The 15,559-nt window shown below is 42.7% G+C and overlaps 1 protein-coding gene across 1 annotated transcript; it reads right to left on the bottom strand.

Annotated features, from left to right (window-relative positions):
* Positions 1-2,140: 2,140 nt before the first annotated feature.
* On the bottom strand, positions 2,141-13,373 carry ldlra (low density lipoprotein receptor a). Its single transcript, XM_069149423.1, has 18 exons — positions 13,145-13,373; positions 9,705-9,830; positions 9,485-9,607; positions 8,555-8,935; positions 8,335-8,457; positions 8,114-8,236; positions 7,871-7,990; positions 7,520-7,645; positions 6,859-7,030; positions 6,550-6,777; positions 6,309-6,427; positions 6,041-6,180; positions 5,805-5,946; positions 5,198-5,341; positions 4,755-5,051; positions 4,521-4,601; positions 4,252-4,415; positions 2,141-4,116 (listed from the first exon to the last, which is right to left on the bottom strand). The coding sequence occupies exons 1-18, from the start codon at positions 13,200-13,202 to the stop codon at positions 4,060-4,062; spliced, it is 2,724 nt and encodes a 907-aa protein (XP_069005524.1). The 5' UTR covers positions 13,203-13,373; the 3' UTR covers positions 2,141-4,059.
* Positions 13,374-15,559: the final 2,186 nt, after the last annotated feature.

The following is a 15,559-nucleotide window of genomic DNA, read 5'->3' as shown; positions in this document are numbered from 1 at the left end:
TTGCAAGAGGACATAACATCACAATAATAAAGTGTGAATTCTTAGACTTAAAATTAAAGTCCATGCACTTCTTATTCTCTGTGAACAACTTTGAACAAATATTGTTAGCCGCACGATTGATCAAGCTGTTTCTGGTAAGCAGAGCGTGCCGTTCAAATAAGGCTGATCTTTCTCCAACAAAACATCGTCTGATCAAAGGTCGGTGATGGTCCACAGTCTGGTCGTCCAGCTGACTGGTGATGTTTATTCAGGATCAGGTAATGTCACATCTTCGCGTGTCGGGAGATTACATGCCTTCAACATCAGGTGACATTTACTGGAACCTGCTCAGAAATTTCATCAGAATGTGTAATGTACTGGATATGTCCATAACTAATGAGGCTGTGTAACGGTAACCGGGATATCCTGTTTTACCAAGTCTATTCATGCCAAATTTAAAATGTGATCACACAGAAGAAACAGCAAATTGGATGTTATTAAGAGGCTGTTTATAAAACGTGCTGAGTCAAACACCAAGAAGGCACCTGAACTTGAAACTGGATATGTGGGCATTCTTCCAAACAGAAAGACACGTGTAGTAGCCAGAACCCACCGCCTCCCACCCGTTGTCCCAGTCGGATATACATGACCTAAGTTAATAATTAATGATGTCAAAGGATTCCGATAAAAACTTTTGAAAAACATACAATTTCTGCTGTCTGTGCAAACAAGAACACATTTTACCTCTGGGCCGGAAGTGTCTGGCAACGTGCGTCCAGTCAAATCCGGATAGTTTCACATAGGATTGGTAATGCCGTGCATTAATATATGCACACACAGTGTTTGGCTTTTCCTCTGAGAGATCTGAAAGTCCGCTTGTTTTCTTATCTGTGGATTTACCTACATATTTATAGATTATCAGATCAACACTTCTGCTCTTCCTCAGCCTTGAACTTTGCACATGACATGTCTATATGTTGGTTTGACCACACATTGGCAGCGTCACAGAGCCTGTGTTTGATAGCTGCTGTTGTCATGACTTACTCTTAATGCTTCCACAAAGCTTGGATTCGAAGGACTGAAAAATAAGTGATAACGGCTGTGTGATTGTAGATGGGTTGTAATTTGAGCTGATCTTCAGAGATGGCAATGTGCAACTTTGCTTTTGTGGGAATTTGTGATTTAAAGGTGAAAATGAAGAAGCACAAACTGCTAAACAGCTTGTGAGTATATCCACCAAGGAGTCATGGGAATCTTTTATTAAAAGCATCACATTTTTGTGTATTACTCGGTTGGACAATGCAATGTACAATCATATATTTATGAACGTGTAAGCAAAAAAAAATAAGATAATAGATCAAATAAGAGGTATTTATTAATGTGTTTACCTTTCTATAAGTCTTTCCAGCTCTCATGCATGGTCTATTATCCTATAGTGTCATGTGTTGATAAACAAACATTTAGTACAAATCAACTGCAGACTCATTGTTTGGATCATTTTCCTGTTTGTGATCTCACTGTTGGAGAATTTCTAAGAAAAGAAAGCAGTTTTGCTTTTCACCGGGGACGTCTGAACTTTCCAGGAAAAAGGTTGTGTTTTCAATGGAAGACCTAAAGCAGCCCCCTCCTCCTCCCCCTCCCCCTCCCCCTCCCCCCAACAAAAACCTGCTTCAGGTTACCAGCCAAATGCAAAAACATTAGGTAGGTAGGTAGGTATATACTTTATTAATCCCCGAGGGGAAATTTTTTAATTACCATTATGGTCATGACAGCAACTCACGCTTTGCACCATTGGGGGAAAAAACATGCAGTTTCTGAGAAATTGACGAGCAAAACAAAGTACCGTTTTACTTTTCTTGAGCTCAGCTACATTTCAGTGGAAAAAGTGAGTCAAAACAATAATTCACAAGTGACCCATGAACCCTAGTACATTAAAAAGAGAAATCGCGGAGGTCTCATAGTGGACAACCAGTTGAAATTGTTTGCAAGAGATAATGAAACGTCTGCGTCTTCAAGTATATAATCAAAAGTAACAAAATTTACCGATAAACTGACAGATCAATAATATGAAAACATACTGTAACAATGTCTGTCATTGTGTTAAAAATGTATGCTATGAAACATGTTAAAGCTTTCAAAAAAGTGAATGCAGAGTCATTGATTCTATAATAAATAGAAGTATTTATTTATGCACAAAAGTTGAAAGTTTACAACAACGGTTAAAACATCGTTACCAAAAACAGTTAAGAACAAATATGTACATTTATGAACATCATATTTACATGCTTAATCTGCACTGTTAGTCTGTGAATGTAGAATGACTTCATGTACCTCACATCCTTCTTTGTAAACAGGCAGACACATTGATTTTTTTTTTTTTACAAATTCACTGAGTTGAATAGCACCAACATGAACATGTGAACAAAATATGTCAGAAAAAAGGCACACAATTGTCAGCAATACAAATACATGATCTCAAACAGCCACTGAAGTCTGTGCTTTAAAATCCCTGACACATTTGTGCATATGGCATCCTTTTTTCGCGAATGCTATAAGGTAAGCAGCTCCTAAGGGAGCACATAAACATTCACCTGCCACGGTACATAAATTTAGGAATGGCCCTACTGCTCGCACAATGGCTGCATCAAAGCTTTTCAGGCTTCGAGGAATGTACTGCTCCTCCTGAGGGGGGGCACAGGGAAGGGAAATTTAAAGATGGCTGTCCAGTGCACAAGCAGCCAATCACAAATCAGGCTGATCACAAATTAGGAGACTGCAGCTGAAAAGCTTCTGGAGAGGCTCTGAAATACAGTCGCTGAAGGACCTTATGACCATATAATATGTGACATCTGAAGACCGTCAATAAGGATCGTTGAATCAAGGCACGAACACATTGGGTGCTCTGGTTTCTTGGACGTTAACTACAGCAGTGACTTTAGGTCCCTTTGGATGATGTACAACTACGGAGGCAATCACCGGTGTAAAACTCTAAATTGTACACACATTATGGTGTATAGAGGTCACACTGGTTAAACTGGCCCCTCTCTACGCTTAATTTGCATATTGTCTGCTTAACTGTAATGGAAAGGTTTGACATTTTGGAAAATACACTAATTTATTGAATTTAATTTGTTTATTATGTACAAAAATGAAAAGGCTACTGGTTACTTTCTTAAGTAACTGTTAAGGCACTGTTTGCCCAGCAACTAGTGCGGTACAAGAAATAGTTCTTATCCCCCGTAAAATGCAGATTAGTGGTTTTATTCTGCAGTTTTTATGAATTAAACAAAGTAATGAGTTAGCCGAAGAGGTTCTCGGCACATTTTCTTCACTTTGGACCGGGCTCGGTGAGCTGTTTCCCCCGATTCCAATCTTTGTGCTAAGCTAAGTTAGCAGGCTAGCAGGTGGTAGCTTAGCATAAGGCATCTCTACCTCTCTGTGGTAAGGCAGCAACTTAGCGAGAGACTTTCCCATAAGTGTTGGGTTCATCTAACTATAGTGTAAAAAAGTAAATATGCATATGTCCCAAAATGCCAAACTATTATTTTAAATTATAAATAGTGCAAGATATAATAATGTTTCAACAGCTTTGTCACTTTCTACTAAACTGTGATACTTACAGTCTCTATTTATGAAGTTTATCAGACTTGAGTTACAAGAATTGACCATTTAGCAGTTGCAGTTAATGTATCATGTTAAAATGATACATGAAAATCTAAACTTTATGTGGCTTTAACAATGACACAGTTCTCTAGTTATCCTCATCACAGTTGTCTCAAGTAAAAAAAAAAAAAAAATAGATTGAGCAATCAAACATCTGATGATTTGGTTTGTTTTAGTGAGGAATTAAATGTTGACTGATCACTTTACGGAAATAAAATGTGAACCCCGAATAAAAAAGTGTTTCACCCTGGTGTTTCCGCTGTAGAGCGCTTGTTCATCTCTGAGGATATAGTGGTTTAGGCTTGTCAGATACAGGCTTTGACTTCCATATCTTTGTGCTGTGTGAGGTAATGATGCTAAAGGACTTGAGGGGTAGCTTATCATCGTGGCTCCGGTCTCCACTCTGACCAACACTTTTCAGTTTTCTGTGAAGACTAGATTGTCTTCCTCTTCATCCAAGCTCACAACTTGTCTCTAATGGGACAGCAAATAAAAAGGATCTTAGTACCGTAAGCCTGTATGTGCTTCAACAAAATGTTTTCTATTTTTAAAACTATTTCACATTTAGAGTTGTATTGATATTGTAGAAGTAACTCCTCTTAGACTTACTTTTGGGTAGGAATAACCATCAGGGCTGTGGCTCCTCCAAATGTGCACTTGGTCCTCGGTGGTTTTCTGATAGACGGGGTTATCAAAGTGGATGGTGTTGGTGTTCTTCAGCCTGTAGTTCCTCCACAGTAGGACACCAACAACGGACACCAGACAAATGATCGCTATTTGACAGAGAGATCCAGAGAGATACGACACGTGATGACTGGCTGCTATCATTTCAAAAAGTTCCTATTTTCTGAGAAGCATCAGCCGCCAAGTCAACTCACCCAGAGGTAAGACTATGTAAACGGCTATCGGGGTGGTGGATGCAGACTTGGATACAGCTGGAGCAAATTCACGTCGGACATCTGAGGGAAAAGGTAAACACGACGATTTAAGTTAATATACACTGAGCTGACCTGCACTCGGGCAGCCGGTCACGGCTGAGAGCAATGCGCTCAGCAAAACAGAAAATATCTAAAACGTGTAAAACCGCCACCGTGGCCCTTTTGGCAACTTGCCTGTAGACGTGACTGGAACTTCTGTGGTGGTCTGGGAGAGCGTAGGATTCACCAGCTGGGACAAGGGTGTGCTTGGTACAGGTGTGGTGGTCCTGACTGGAGGCTTGGTGGTGTGTCGCACTGGCTTGGCGACGGTGCCGGTGATTATGACGGGCACTGTGGTGGTGGTGTGGACCTGAGGGTTCAGTGCGGTCCTGGGTGTGGTTCTAGGTGTGGTCCTAAAGGGCGGTGATGGCAGACGAGGGGGGCGGGTGGATGGGTCTTGAGGCCGCACTGAAGCTGCAGGAGTTGGCACAGCTGGTGAAGTACAGAAACAGAGGGCGACGGGTGAGAGCCAGCAAAAGGACTGCTTGAGCTAATGAAATTAATCCATTTAAAAGACAGCAATTATTTTGTGATTTTGTAAGTTTTACACAACATTTTCTCTTTGATCATTTACACACCAGGAACACATGTCCTCATATCCCTGGCTAGCATCATGTTATCGGGACAGACGCAGGTATATTTGGGGGGGTGTCTGCCCACTTGAGGAGCTGCCAGGCACAAGAATTCACAGCTGCCATTGGACAACTGACACCAGTCTCTGCCTGCAATGGAAAAAAAATACAGTTGTAGTTGCACTGCTTTACATTTTTTGAATCAAAATGGTCATATTTAAGCTGTCGTTAGTATTTTGGTGAATGCACTTATTTCATGCTGTGTTGCATGAAAAGATAGATATCACGCTAAGCTAAAAAACTAGATGTTAATTAGCCAGTTAGCTTAGATTGACACAAAGACTGGAGGTAAGGGGGAACAGCTAGCCTGACTCAGTTCCCAAAGAAAAAAATAATCATCTACCTATACCTATAAAGCTCAGTGAAAAGACCCCCCCCCTGGCCTGTTCAATGGCCACATCTGACATGAGTATTTAAAACACAAGAACATTAGATTTAGCTTCTTTTTTTAAAATTCTTATTCAGCTCTTATTTCAAGGTCTGTTCCATGGACTAAGCTTCAAACACCACGGGAATGTCCAGCATTGTTGCCTTATTGGTGTAACTGTCTTACCAGCAGGTTGCTTGAGGTTATGGAAGAGAATGATGTCTTCTGGTGATGACAGGTGCTCTGCCACTAGTGTGATGCCATCGCCAGTGAGCCTGTTTGCACTGAGGATGGCATTGTTGCTGACATCTGTCCAGAACACTTTTTCCTAGAAGCACAGAAACAGCCAAGTTTGAACACTGGAGAAGTGGTGAGATGTCGCACTTGACAGGCTCGGGGTCCATCGGGTGGGAAATATCTACCTCGAATACAGCGAGTCCCAGTGGGTGAGCCAACTTGTGTTCGTCAATGATGAGGGTGCGTCGACTGCCGCCCTGCACGTCAATACTGGAGAGGGTGTGAAGCTTAGAGTCCACCCAGTAGAGCCGCTGGTTCAACAAGTCTGGGGAAGGAGCAAGTGGGTGTGGTTGAACGGTGGATGGCGGTTTTAACAAGTCCAACCAGAGTGCCCACTGATGTCTACAGATAGGTGGAAACTTAAAACCAGAACGACATGAATGCTGAGTTTACCGAGTGTGATGCCATTCGGCCACACGATGTTGTCGGTGACCAGAGCTGTGCGATCTCCTCCGTTGAGGCCTCCTTTCTCAATCTTTGCTGCATTCCCCCAGTCAGTCCAGTAAATGAAGCTGGGAGGTGAAAATATCATAAACGGAGCTCTCAAATGCACTGATTCCTGCGAAGTGTCCACACGTAAAGAAAACAGAGTCTAGGAAAGGTTACTGCGCTTTCACTCGCGCTATTGGCTTACTTGCTGTGGGGGTCGACGACAATAGCGCGTGGTTTCGATAAGTTTTGGTGGAACAGAGTCTTGCGGCGGCTACCGTCAGCAGTGACCACGGAGATAGTGCTGCGAATGCTGTCAGTCCAGTAGAGGTTGCGGTGAATCCAGTCGAAAGCAATTCCTTCAGGAGCGTCGATGCCACTACCGATCACTATGTGGTGATGAGTGGAGTCGTCAGCCGAGTCCATTGGAGTTCTGGATTGAAAGTAAAAACATTCGTCAAACAGGAGCAAAGAAAAGCAAAATAATCTTCATTCTGATTTCATTCTTGTTCACCTGTAGATCTTCTTCTGGGACATGTCGGACCAGTAGATCTCTCGGGAGGCCATGTTAACGTCGATAGCCACGACATTCTTTAGACGGGGGATTACTCTTGTGTATTCACTTTTGTCCAAAGTCATCTTTCTGACTTCATGACGGTTGGTGAAGAAAAGGTAGGCTATTGTACCTACAAAATAAGAGTGGACAGGTACTATTTTACTATTTAGTTACTTGGTTGTTTTAAATCAAACCAAAATCAAACTTTTCAAAAGAAATTAAGAGTATCCTCGCAGCGGCTTGGATGACAGAGTGCTGAGGTTAGAGAACTATTCGTTGTAGTCGCGGCAACTGGATCCACGAAAGAGAGACAGCTGAGTGCTATTTTGTATAACGTGGGACAAACACAGCACATAGTATCAGAGTTGCTGCTGACCTCATAAGGTGTTGAAACTAAAAGTAACACCTGGTGAGAATCAATTCTAACAATGGCAAACTCAACAAAGTAGCTTCCACTTGGCAAGCTGAATGAACATACCAGAAAATGTCATTTATTATCTTTACAGATGTAGCAGGACAAATAACATTTGTAAAGTCTATTCAGCATCATTCGACATCGAGCCGTTAAATAATAATGAAAGATAATAGTGTGGGCAGAAGGTAGGACGATCATATTTACCGATGACCTTGCAGGCCTTGGTGGCTGGGTCAACCTGGTAACCCTCCTCACACTCGCATTTGTAGCTGCCTATCTGGTTGATGCAGATTTGACTGCAGGTGTCTGGGTTGGCACACTCATCAATATCTGAGTCAAAGAAAAAAAGAAATAAATGATTAAATGAAACAGGAGCAATGCTGGGTCACTGTGTCCACCAGAACGACGAGATCTCTCTTTATCTGAGGGGGTTTGCATCAGAATAAACACATTGTTGGCATCATTTGTTAATCTGAGGGAAGTTCACGTTAGAAAAAAATGGGAGCGAGAGAATGAAACAGCACAAGGATGTTTCACAGTTTCGTAACTGCTTACCGTGGCAGCGTTTTGTGTCAACTAGGCTGAATCCAGAAGGACACAAGCACTCATAGCCGATCTTCAGGTCTTTACAAATGTGAGAGCAGCCGCCTTTGTTGTACAGGCACTCGTTGGAGCCTGCAGTGGGAGGAAGAAGAGGTCATATTTTTAAAGGATATAACTAGTATTATAGCTAGTAAGCTGCAGACACCCTCGTTAAATGCATAAAAGTAGTAATGAATGAGGGGCCTCTATACTCACCACATTCCCTTAGAGGCTCATCTGACCAGTCCCTGCAATCACGGTGCTTGTCGCACACCTTGTCCATGCTAATACACTCCCCGCTGCGGCATTTAAACCTGGTCGGGCCCTCACAATGGGTCGCTACGTATGAGTCATGGAAATAAAACGTGGGATTAGATAACAGAAAAATGCTGGAGATTCTGCAGGTCATTTGGAGGGCTGAGGGGAAGAGATTGTACCATTGACGCAGCCAATTTCATCGCTCATGTCCATGCAGTCATACTGATGGTTGCACTGGCGGCTGCCATGGATGCAAGTGCCATCACCGCATTCAAACTCATCGGGACGGCAGGTGGTACGAACTAAAGGGACGCAGAGTGAATTAGTACGAGAGATAATGACTCGAAACTAATTTCAGCACGTCATGAGCAGGTCAAATTCGGAATTTGAATTACTCACCACAGTTTGCTTCATCCGATTGATCGGGGCAGTCGCCTTCTCCGTCACACCTCCAGCTGCCGTGGATGCACTCTCCGCCGCCACAGCGGAACTCCAGGCCGGAGCACTGGTGAGCGGGAGGAGAGGTGGGAGTCTTTGCACCGCAGCTCTGGGGCCACTCGTCCGAGCCGTCGGGGCAGTCGGCGTCGCCGTCGCAGGCCCACAGGCGAGGAACGCAAACAGAGTTGTTGCACTGGAAGGAAGCAGCACTGCAGGTGAAGGGTGGGCAGGCGGCCTCGTCGCTGCCGTCGTCACAGTCCGCCTCCTCGTCGCACACGAACGAGGAAGACACGCACTGACCGTTCCTGCAGCGGTACTCCGAGCCCGTGCACTGCTTGGCAACTGAGAGAGCGCAGACATGACAGCTCGGTCAGAGCAACGACGGACTAGGCAAACCAGAGCGTGAAAGGCCGATGAAAATGAGGAAAGTGAGCTGCAAATTCTGACAGTAACGTAACAAAACAAATTTGCATATGATTGACAGAAAGGTAAGACGGATGCATTTTTCAATCTGGACGTTATTTATTTTTTTTTTTTGTCGTTGTGGGTGAGAAGAGCGTACTATTATCTGAAAGGTGAAAAAACTGCGGTTTGTGTTTACACAGTTTCAAATTGTGCCAACAAAGCGTCACGCCACATATCGTGCAGCTTTCACAGACGAGCTTTGTCGCTTAGGGAGTCTGCGGCTAGCTTTGCCATTGTTGGATGCAAACGCTCGCATCCACACCCTGCACCTTGCAGACCATCGGGTCTGCAGGGATTATTTTCACGAGACAAAGACAAGGTCAAAAATTAGTTTGTAAGCGTTAGTCACTTAGACTAAGAACGATAAGAAAAAAGAATCCGGGTTGAAAAAGTAAAAAAAAAAATGTCCCCCCAACTCCAACTCACCACAGTCCTGCTCATCAGCTCCATTCCCACAGTCAGCTTTTCCATCGCAGCGCCAGCTGTTCGGCACACACTGGTTCAGGCGGTCTGCACAGCTGAACTCTGTCGGTTTACATGTTTTAGCAGCTGGAAGTGAAAATACAGAGAAAATTATGATTAGGTCTGTACATTCGTCAGACTTAACGACTGTGAGATCTACACGGTCACGTCACACTGTACTCACAGCAGGTACCAGGAAGTTCATCTGTGCCGTCTCCACAGTCGTCTGTGCCGTCACACATCCATCTCCACGTGATGCATTTCCCATTCCCACACGGGAACTGGCTGGTTCCACATGTCGTAAATGCATCTGCGGTAGACAAGAAATAAAATTGCAGAACAGGAAAAAAATGTTTTTAGTTCTCATCTATCATGGGCCAATACATAAACACTGGCTGAAAGTGAGTCAATAGAAAGTCACAAATCTATTACACAAGTCTCAGAGCCTACAGTCAAGCGAACAGCTCTGAGGCTGCACTTGCACAGCAGTGGTTTCAGACAAATGCTGATGCTCGCTGGCAGCATGCCGGTGACATGCTAATATTTAACAGTTGTACTGTTTATCACGTCTCCCACTAAAGTTTAGCTTGTTAGCATGGTAGCGTTTACTAATTAGCACCAAACACATATCACATCTGAAGATGAGGTCCTTTAGCCTGATGTTTGCAGACCCAAACTCATTGCAGGACAGGATTGGTCTGCCCTTCAAAGTTGCTGAGCAAACCTTAATGCAAACGGGGTTTCCGGACTATAATCACAGTGAAGAAAACATGTGCTGGGAGCAATAGCCTGGTAACACCAGGTTAGAAGTCATTAGGCATTTGGTTATAAAGCAAAATATGAATTAAATTGAATTTCCCAGAAGGGAAAGTTAAACGATTGTAAATGTTATCACAACTCGTTCGTACCAAAATTCATAGAAATCCATGAAATCGTTGTCGAGACATTTCACTCAAAAACACAAATATCATTCTTATGGTGACGCTACAGGGATCAACAACGTCTTCTGGGTTCATCCCCATGGCGATTAAGAATATCTGTACGAAATTTGTTGTCATTCCACCCGGAAGAGGCAAAGATATTTTTCTTGTTGGCACCAGAGGGATAATCAGGGAAACAATAAAGCCCGTACGCTTTATGAAGAGGAGTGTGCGGGTGGGAGGTGTAAACTCAGGCATGACACACACATGAAGACACATGGACAGACACACACGTGCATGTTCCTACTTGTCTGAGTAGCGGAGACAAACGGTTCAACTACAAGTCAAACAGAGATAGGCACCAGTGAAAGCGGTCCAGCCTGCTGGAGCCTTATCAGCCTCTATCAGTGAGTCACAGATATGGCAAGCTCACAATCACAGCAAGAATCCTGTTTTCCAGCAATTCACGGCAAGCAAAAGTACTGAAGACACAGTCTCCCCTCACAGCCTCCATCTTTAATGGACCCAACGAAGCCACTGAACTGGAAGAGCCAATTAGACTCTACATCAAAGAAGAGCACTTCATTAAAGGTACCGGAGGCCATTGTGGCCCTGGGGGCTCAAAACCCCCAGATGGCCACCTGTTTCTGACGGGGACCAGAGGGAGGTATTTAACAGTAACACCAGCCGCAGCTTGGCATGTAGCATCTTTATTTAGCAAGTGAAAATTGTGACTTTTTACAATGTATTTCAAATTAAATATTTATGGGTTTAAGGATTAACGTTTTCAGAGTGTGCCCCATAAGAATGGATGGGTGACAGACAAATCATAAATTATGCATCCTTTCAAGTCTCATAGCATCCTAAATCATAATGGCTTTCCAGTGAAGACAAACATGTGATGCCATCCGTCATGGTTAATGTTTTAGCTTTGGTTAAATAAGGAGCGGCTTTATTTCTTTGAGCTTCTGAAGGTTAAGGGAAATCGTTTTGCCACCGTTGTAGTATTTTCTGACTGCAGTCACAATGGGGAACGTTTAATTGTTCGTTTCTTTATGACCCCACATAAAAGGCTGTGCATTATTGCCCTTGCTGTAAAGATAATGATCAGTTTCATATTGACGGCGTCACTGTTAACATAAGCATTTCCTTCTGGATCACAGGAAAGAAAAAAAAATAGGAAAACACTGAGGTGGTTTAACTTTAAAGTTAATTTTCCACTGTCCTTGTCCCTGAATGTGATGAACATGAGGTGGAATTTTCTTATTACTCTCATTCCCTGTAACCGATGACACGTTACCCAAACTCAAAATCATGCTGGTTATTTACTTAATGGGCTCAAAGTTCAGACCTTGAAAGACAAACTGGACCGAATGGCAGCGTTATCGATTTAATGCAAATCAGTGCAGATAACAAAATGAGCCCATGCTCGTGTTTGTTGCCAATTTTTTGACATTGGATGTGTTCGACTGCTGGATCTCACATGTAAAATCTCCACTCAGGTGCCTCTTGCCAGTCGATAGGTCACAGGTAAGAGATAGATGAACACACCATTAAAAACGTTCTCTCTCTGTCGAGGTGACACAAAGAAAGATTGTCTATCCAAATCTGAGTGAGGGACAACCATTTCACATGGTGGGAAGAGACATTTGAAAACAAAGTACATCTTTGTGCCTGGTGTGGAAATGTGGAGGGCTGACAACCAGTTCCAACATGTTTCACCACCACACACTATTTCCCAGAACCAACATACTGGGAACAGGTCTGACGGTCCGACTCAGTGTTCGACCAAAACTGAAGGAATGCTGCTCAAAGACAATGTCTGTATTTGTATTGTTGGACCAGTCGGATGGCTTCAACTCTTTCTCCACAACACTGAGCGTCACAGCCTCCTGCAAACACGCCGGGTGTTGCATCACAAAGGAGGAACGTGTGCACCTGTGATAGCGACAGAAGTTGCCGTGTTTGATTTTCCGCAGTGATTTTAATGCTAAACGGGCGTCCCTTCCCGCATCATGAATGGCAACAGCTCCCCCCCCCCCCCAAAAAAAAGCCGGCTTTTCAGAAACCCCGCTTGACATCTTTTACACACAGACAGCACTCGCACTGCTCAAACCCCATTGGCTGCCGGGACCTGCTGCAAGCTGAGCGCCAGTAAATAAAAGGCACACACACAAAAAAAAAAAATGCAGCTTCAACCGAGGGCCGGCAACAAAAAGAAAAAAAAAGAAAGTAAAGTTACAAGTAAAAGCTGCAACCATAAAAAAAAAAAAAAAAAAAAAAAAAAGTTTTTTTTTTTTAAATGAATGAATGAGACGCAATAATTAATAGAACTAATCAATAAAGGGGTTTGGCTGTTAATCTATGGCAAAATATGGGTCGCTGAGGCCAATTTTCTTTCTGGATATTTCACAGAAAGAAAGGGCGATTAGGAGAGAGGACAGATTTGACCTACATTGTGGGAAGAATTGCGCTTTCCCCCCCCCATCACCTTGCATCAGAGTATAGTGGGCAATTTAAGCCCACCTACCTCAATAAAAGTATATTATTCAGAAACATAGGCTATTTCTATGAAGCTTTGTCAAGCTGAAGCACGGCACTATTTTTGCACGTGTTTAACGCAGATGGCAAGTCAAAATAAGGTCAATTCATATTGAAATGACTAATAAAAAAAAAAGTTATAAAAGCAGGAGTTTGAACTTACTGGTCTGAACAAGGGAGCAGATGAGAAACAGCAGTGAGGTGCAACACGGCAGTCCCATGTTTTTCAGCTGCACTTGGAGGATGCGTCTACAGCGCAGCCTGTGAGGTTCTCTGATTTAGTTAATCGGACACTGTCAGCAATGAGGCTGCTCACTGACTCTTTCCCTGCACCGGCAGTACCCGTCGCTGCCTCCTTGCGCTCTGGTTGTAGTAAAGATGCTCCTGCTGGAAGATCTGAGGAGAGAGCTCCCGCAACACTGTAGTGTTTGACAACAACGTCAGACCCATTTCAATGTGGTCCAGGGGTGGGGCGGGGCCAAGAGGGGCCCGGGAGGGGGGGGAAGGCGGGATCCGGAGTGGTGTGATTTCTGAGGCACTCGGCTACAACAATTGTGAGGCGGGGCACTGCACTGCGGGGATGCGTTTTACTATGAGTTTAACCCTTTCAGAGAGACGCCCACACCCGCGCTGCAGTATGTGGAAACGGGAGTTTAGTTTCATTTCTCGGAACCCTTTTAGCAGGAGAGGAGCCAGGAGTTTGGGCGACATGAATGCATGTGTGTCAGGGTCACTGTTGGACTGTAATGATTCATAAGATTAATTTTAACACGTATAAACTGGTAAGAGCAGTGTGTCAGATTTTACCTGCGTGGATGACACATGTCAGTTCTAGTCAAGTGTCCCTGCAACAGGTTTTTTTTTTTTTTTTTTTTTTTTTTTTTTTTTTTTTAAGTAAAAATCAAAGTATGACATGCATTTCTAAATGTATCCTTTTTCTCATATACTCTGAGATTAGTCTTTTAATATACCAACTTTTTTGCAAAATATCAAAAGCTTTTCAATCAAAATCTTTGTAGCCTACATTTTTTCCCAAGATTTTCTCAAAATATCAAAATACTTTCTCACATTATGCTGTTTCTTTTCTCGAAATGTATTTTTCCCTTTGTTTCTTAAAATATTGAAATACTTTTGTCAATATATTACTTTTTTTCCCCTCAAAGTATACTCAAATATTCCATCTTCCTGTTGCAATTTTGTCCTTAAAATTGACAACTCGCATTTCAAAAAAAGCAAGATGTTTTGAGAACTTTTTCTCTCAAAACATTACAACTCATCTGTAGAGTATTACCCCTTTATTTAAAAAAAAAAAAAAAAAAAACGTATTTGCTCAACTCGACTCTTCTTTTAAAATACATTGACATTTTTTCAACAAAAATTTCATCACATACCCAAAAAATAGGCTGGAAAGTAATTATCTTGGCTTTTATCTTCATCCCTTAACTTCCTGAAATGAGGCTCATCACCTCATGAAAACGCTTGTTGTCGTTATGGGTTCAAAGTCTCAAACTCTTGTGGATCTATAAATTGGTCAAAATTAGATTTAGATCAGAGATAAACTGTAAAAAACAACAACCTTGAACTAAGCAGAGTCAACCATTGGGACTAAACCTCAGAGACCTTTTGCAATTGAAAACAGTTGAATAATCCAGATGTTTCTTTGAATTTACTCAACAAAAGACGCACTCGGACGTTGACGTAGGTTTGAAAAACAAGAGGCTAAAGCACTTGAGGGGAAATATAATTGGCTATAGAGATAAGTAAATACACTGACCCTGTTCCTATCACAGGAACGGTTATACGTTCAGATAACATGGACTGCCCGGTTAGTCTCTATTGACCGAGTCCATTTTATCATATGTGACCATCAGTGTCGCTGCAACTCTGACAAATCTGCACAAACAATTACTATTTCAAAGAAACATATGAGACACCGGAGTTTGAGTAGCTGCAGTTGAACTGATTACATAAGAGATTCTCATGGTGAAAAACAAAACATTGGGTCTGGTAGTCATCCAGTCAATAAATACTGGACCTCTTCCTGGGTTTCAAAGCTGAAGATCGGCCTCACAAGAACTACAAATTAAACTGGAGGAGCACGTTTGAGCCCTGAGGCAGAAAATCGCCCAAAATCATGATGCTCCCTTTCACCTTCCCCTTCGGGATGATGTTTTCATGTAGGTATAAGGCCCTTTTGACAGCCTGCATAGCGCTACATGTTATTCCCACAAACTTCAACCCGAGTGTCGTCAGTCCATGTAACATTTTTCCAGAAGCGTTTTGAGGTGTCAAGGTTTTTTGTTGTTGCTTTTTCCAGAGCTGTGTCCATTAAAATGTAAAATTTTTGCAAACGGTAGACTGATGAAGAGGGATTTTTACCCAGCTGCAAGGATCGCACGTCCAATCTCGTTTCACTGACTGGTCTCCAGGTTTTCACAGATTCGGAGTCGAGTTTGCTTATGTTGATACCATTGAGCTAACAGTTCACATACCTTTTCCAAACTATCCTGTGAACATGTGTCATCAGTGAAATAGATTGAATTAGTTCATATATATTCATGAATCTTTCCCACAGTAG

The sequence above is a fragment of the Embiotoca jacksoni genome, unplaced genomic scaffold, assembly GCF_022577435.1.
Source record: "Embiotoca jacksoni isolate LCO1_2020_lvr unplaced genomic scaffold, fEmbJac1.0.p SCAF_15, whole genome shotgun sequence".
Taxonomy (NCBI): Eukaryota; Metazoa; Chordata; class Actinopteri; family Embiotocidae; genus Embiotoca; species Embiotoca jacksoni.
The sequence above is the reverse complement of the archived record's forward strand: the minus strand, read 5'-3'. Positions and strand labels throughout refer to the sequence as shown.

Bases quoted from the DNA above. Each gene is read 5' to 3' on its own strand.
- ldlra (XM_069149423.1), bottom strand. From the start codon at position 13,202: ATGGGACTGCCGTGTTGCACCTCACTGCTGTTTCTCATCTGCTCCCTT. The intron at 7,031-7,519 runs GTAAATATGATC...CTTATTTTGTAG, and splicing joins CAAGGCCTGCAAGGTCATCG to GTACAATAGCCTACCTTTTC. The intron at 5,342-5,804 runs GTAAGACAGTTA...TTTCCATTGCAG, and splicing joins TAACCTCAAGCAACCTGCTG to GCAGAGACTGGTGTCAGTTG.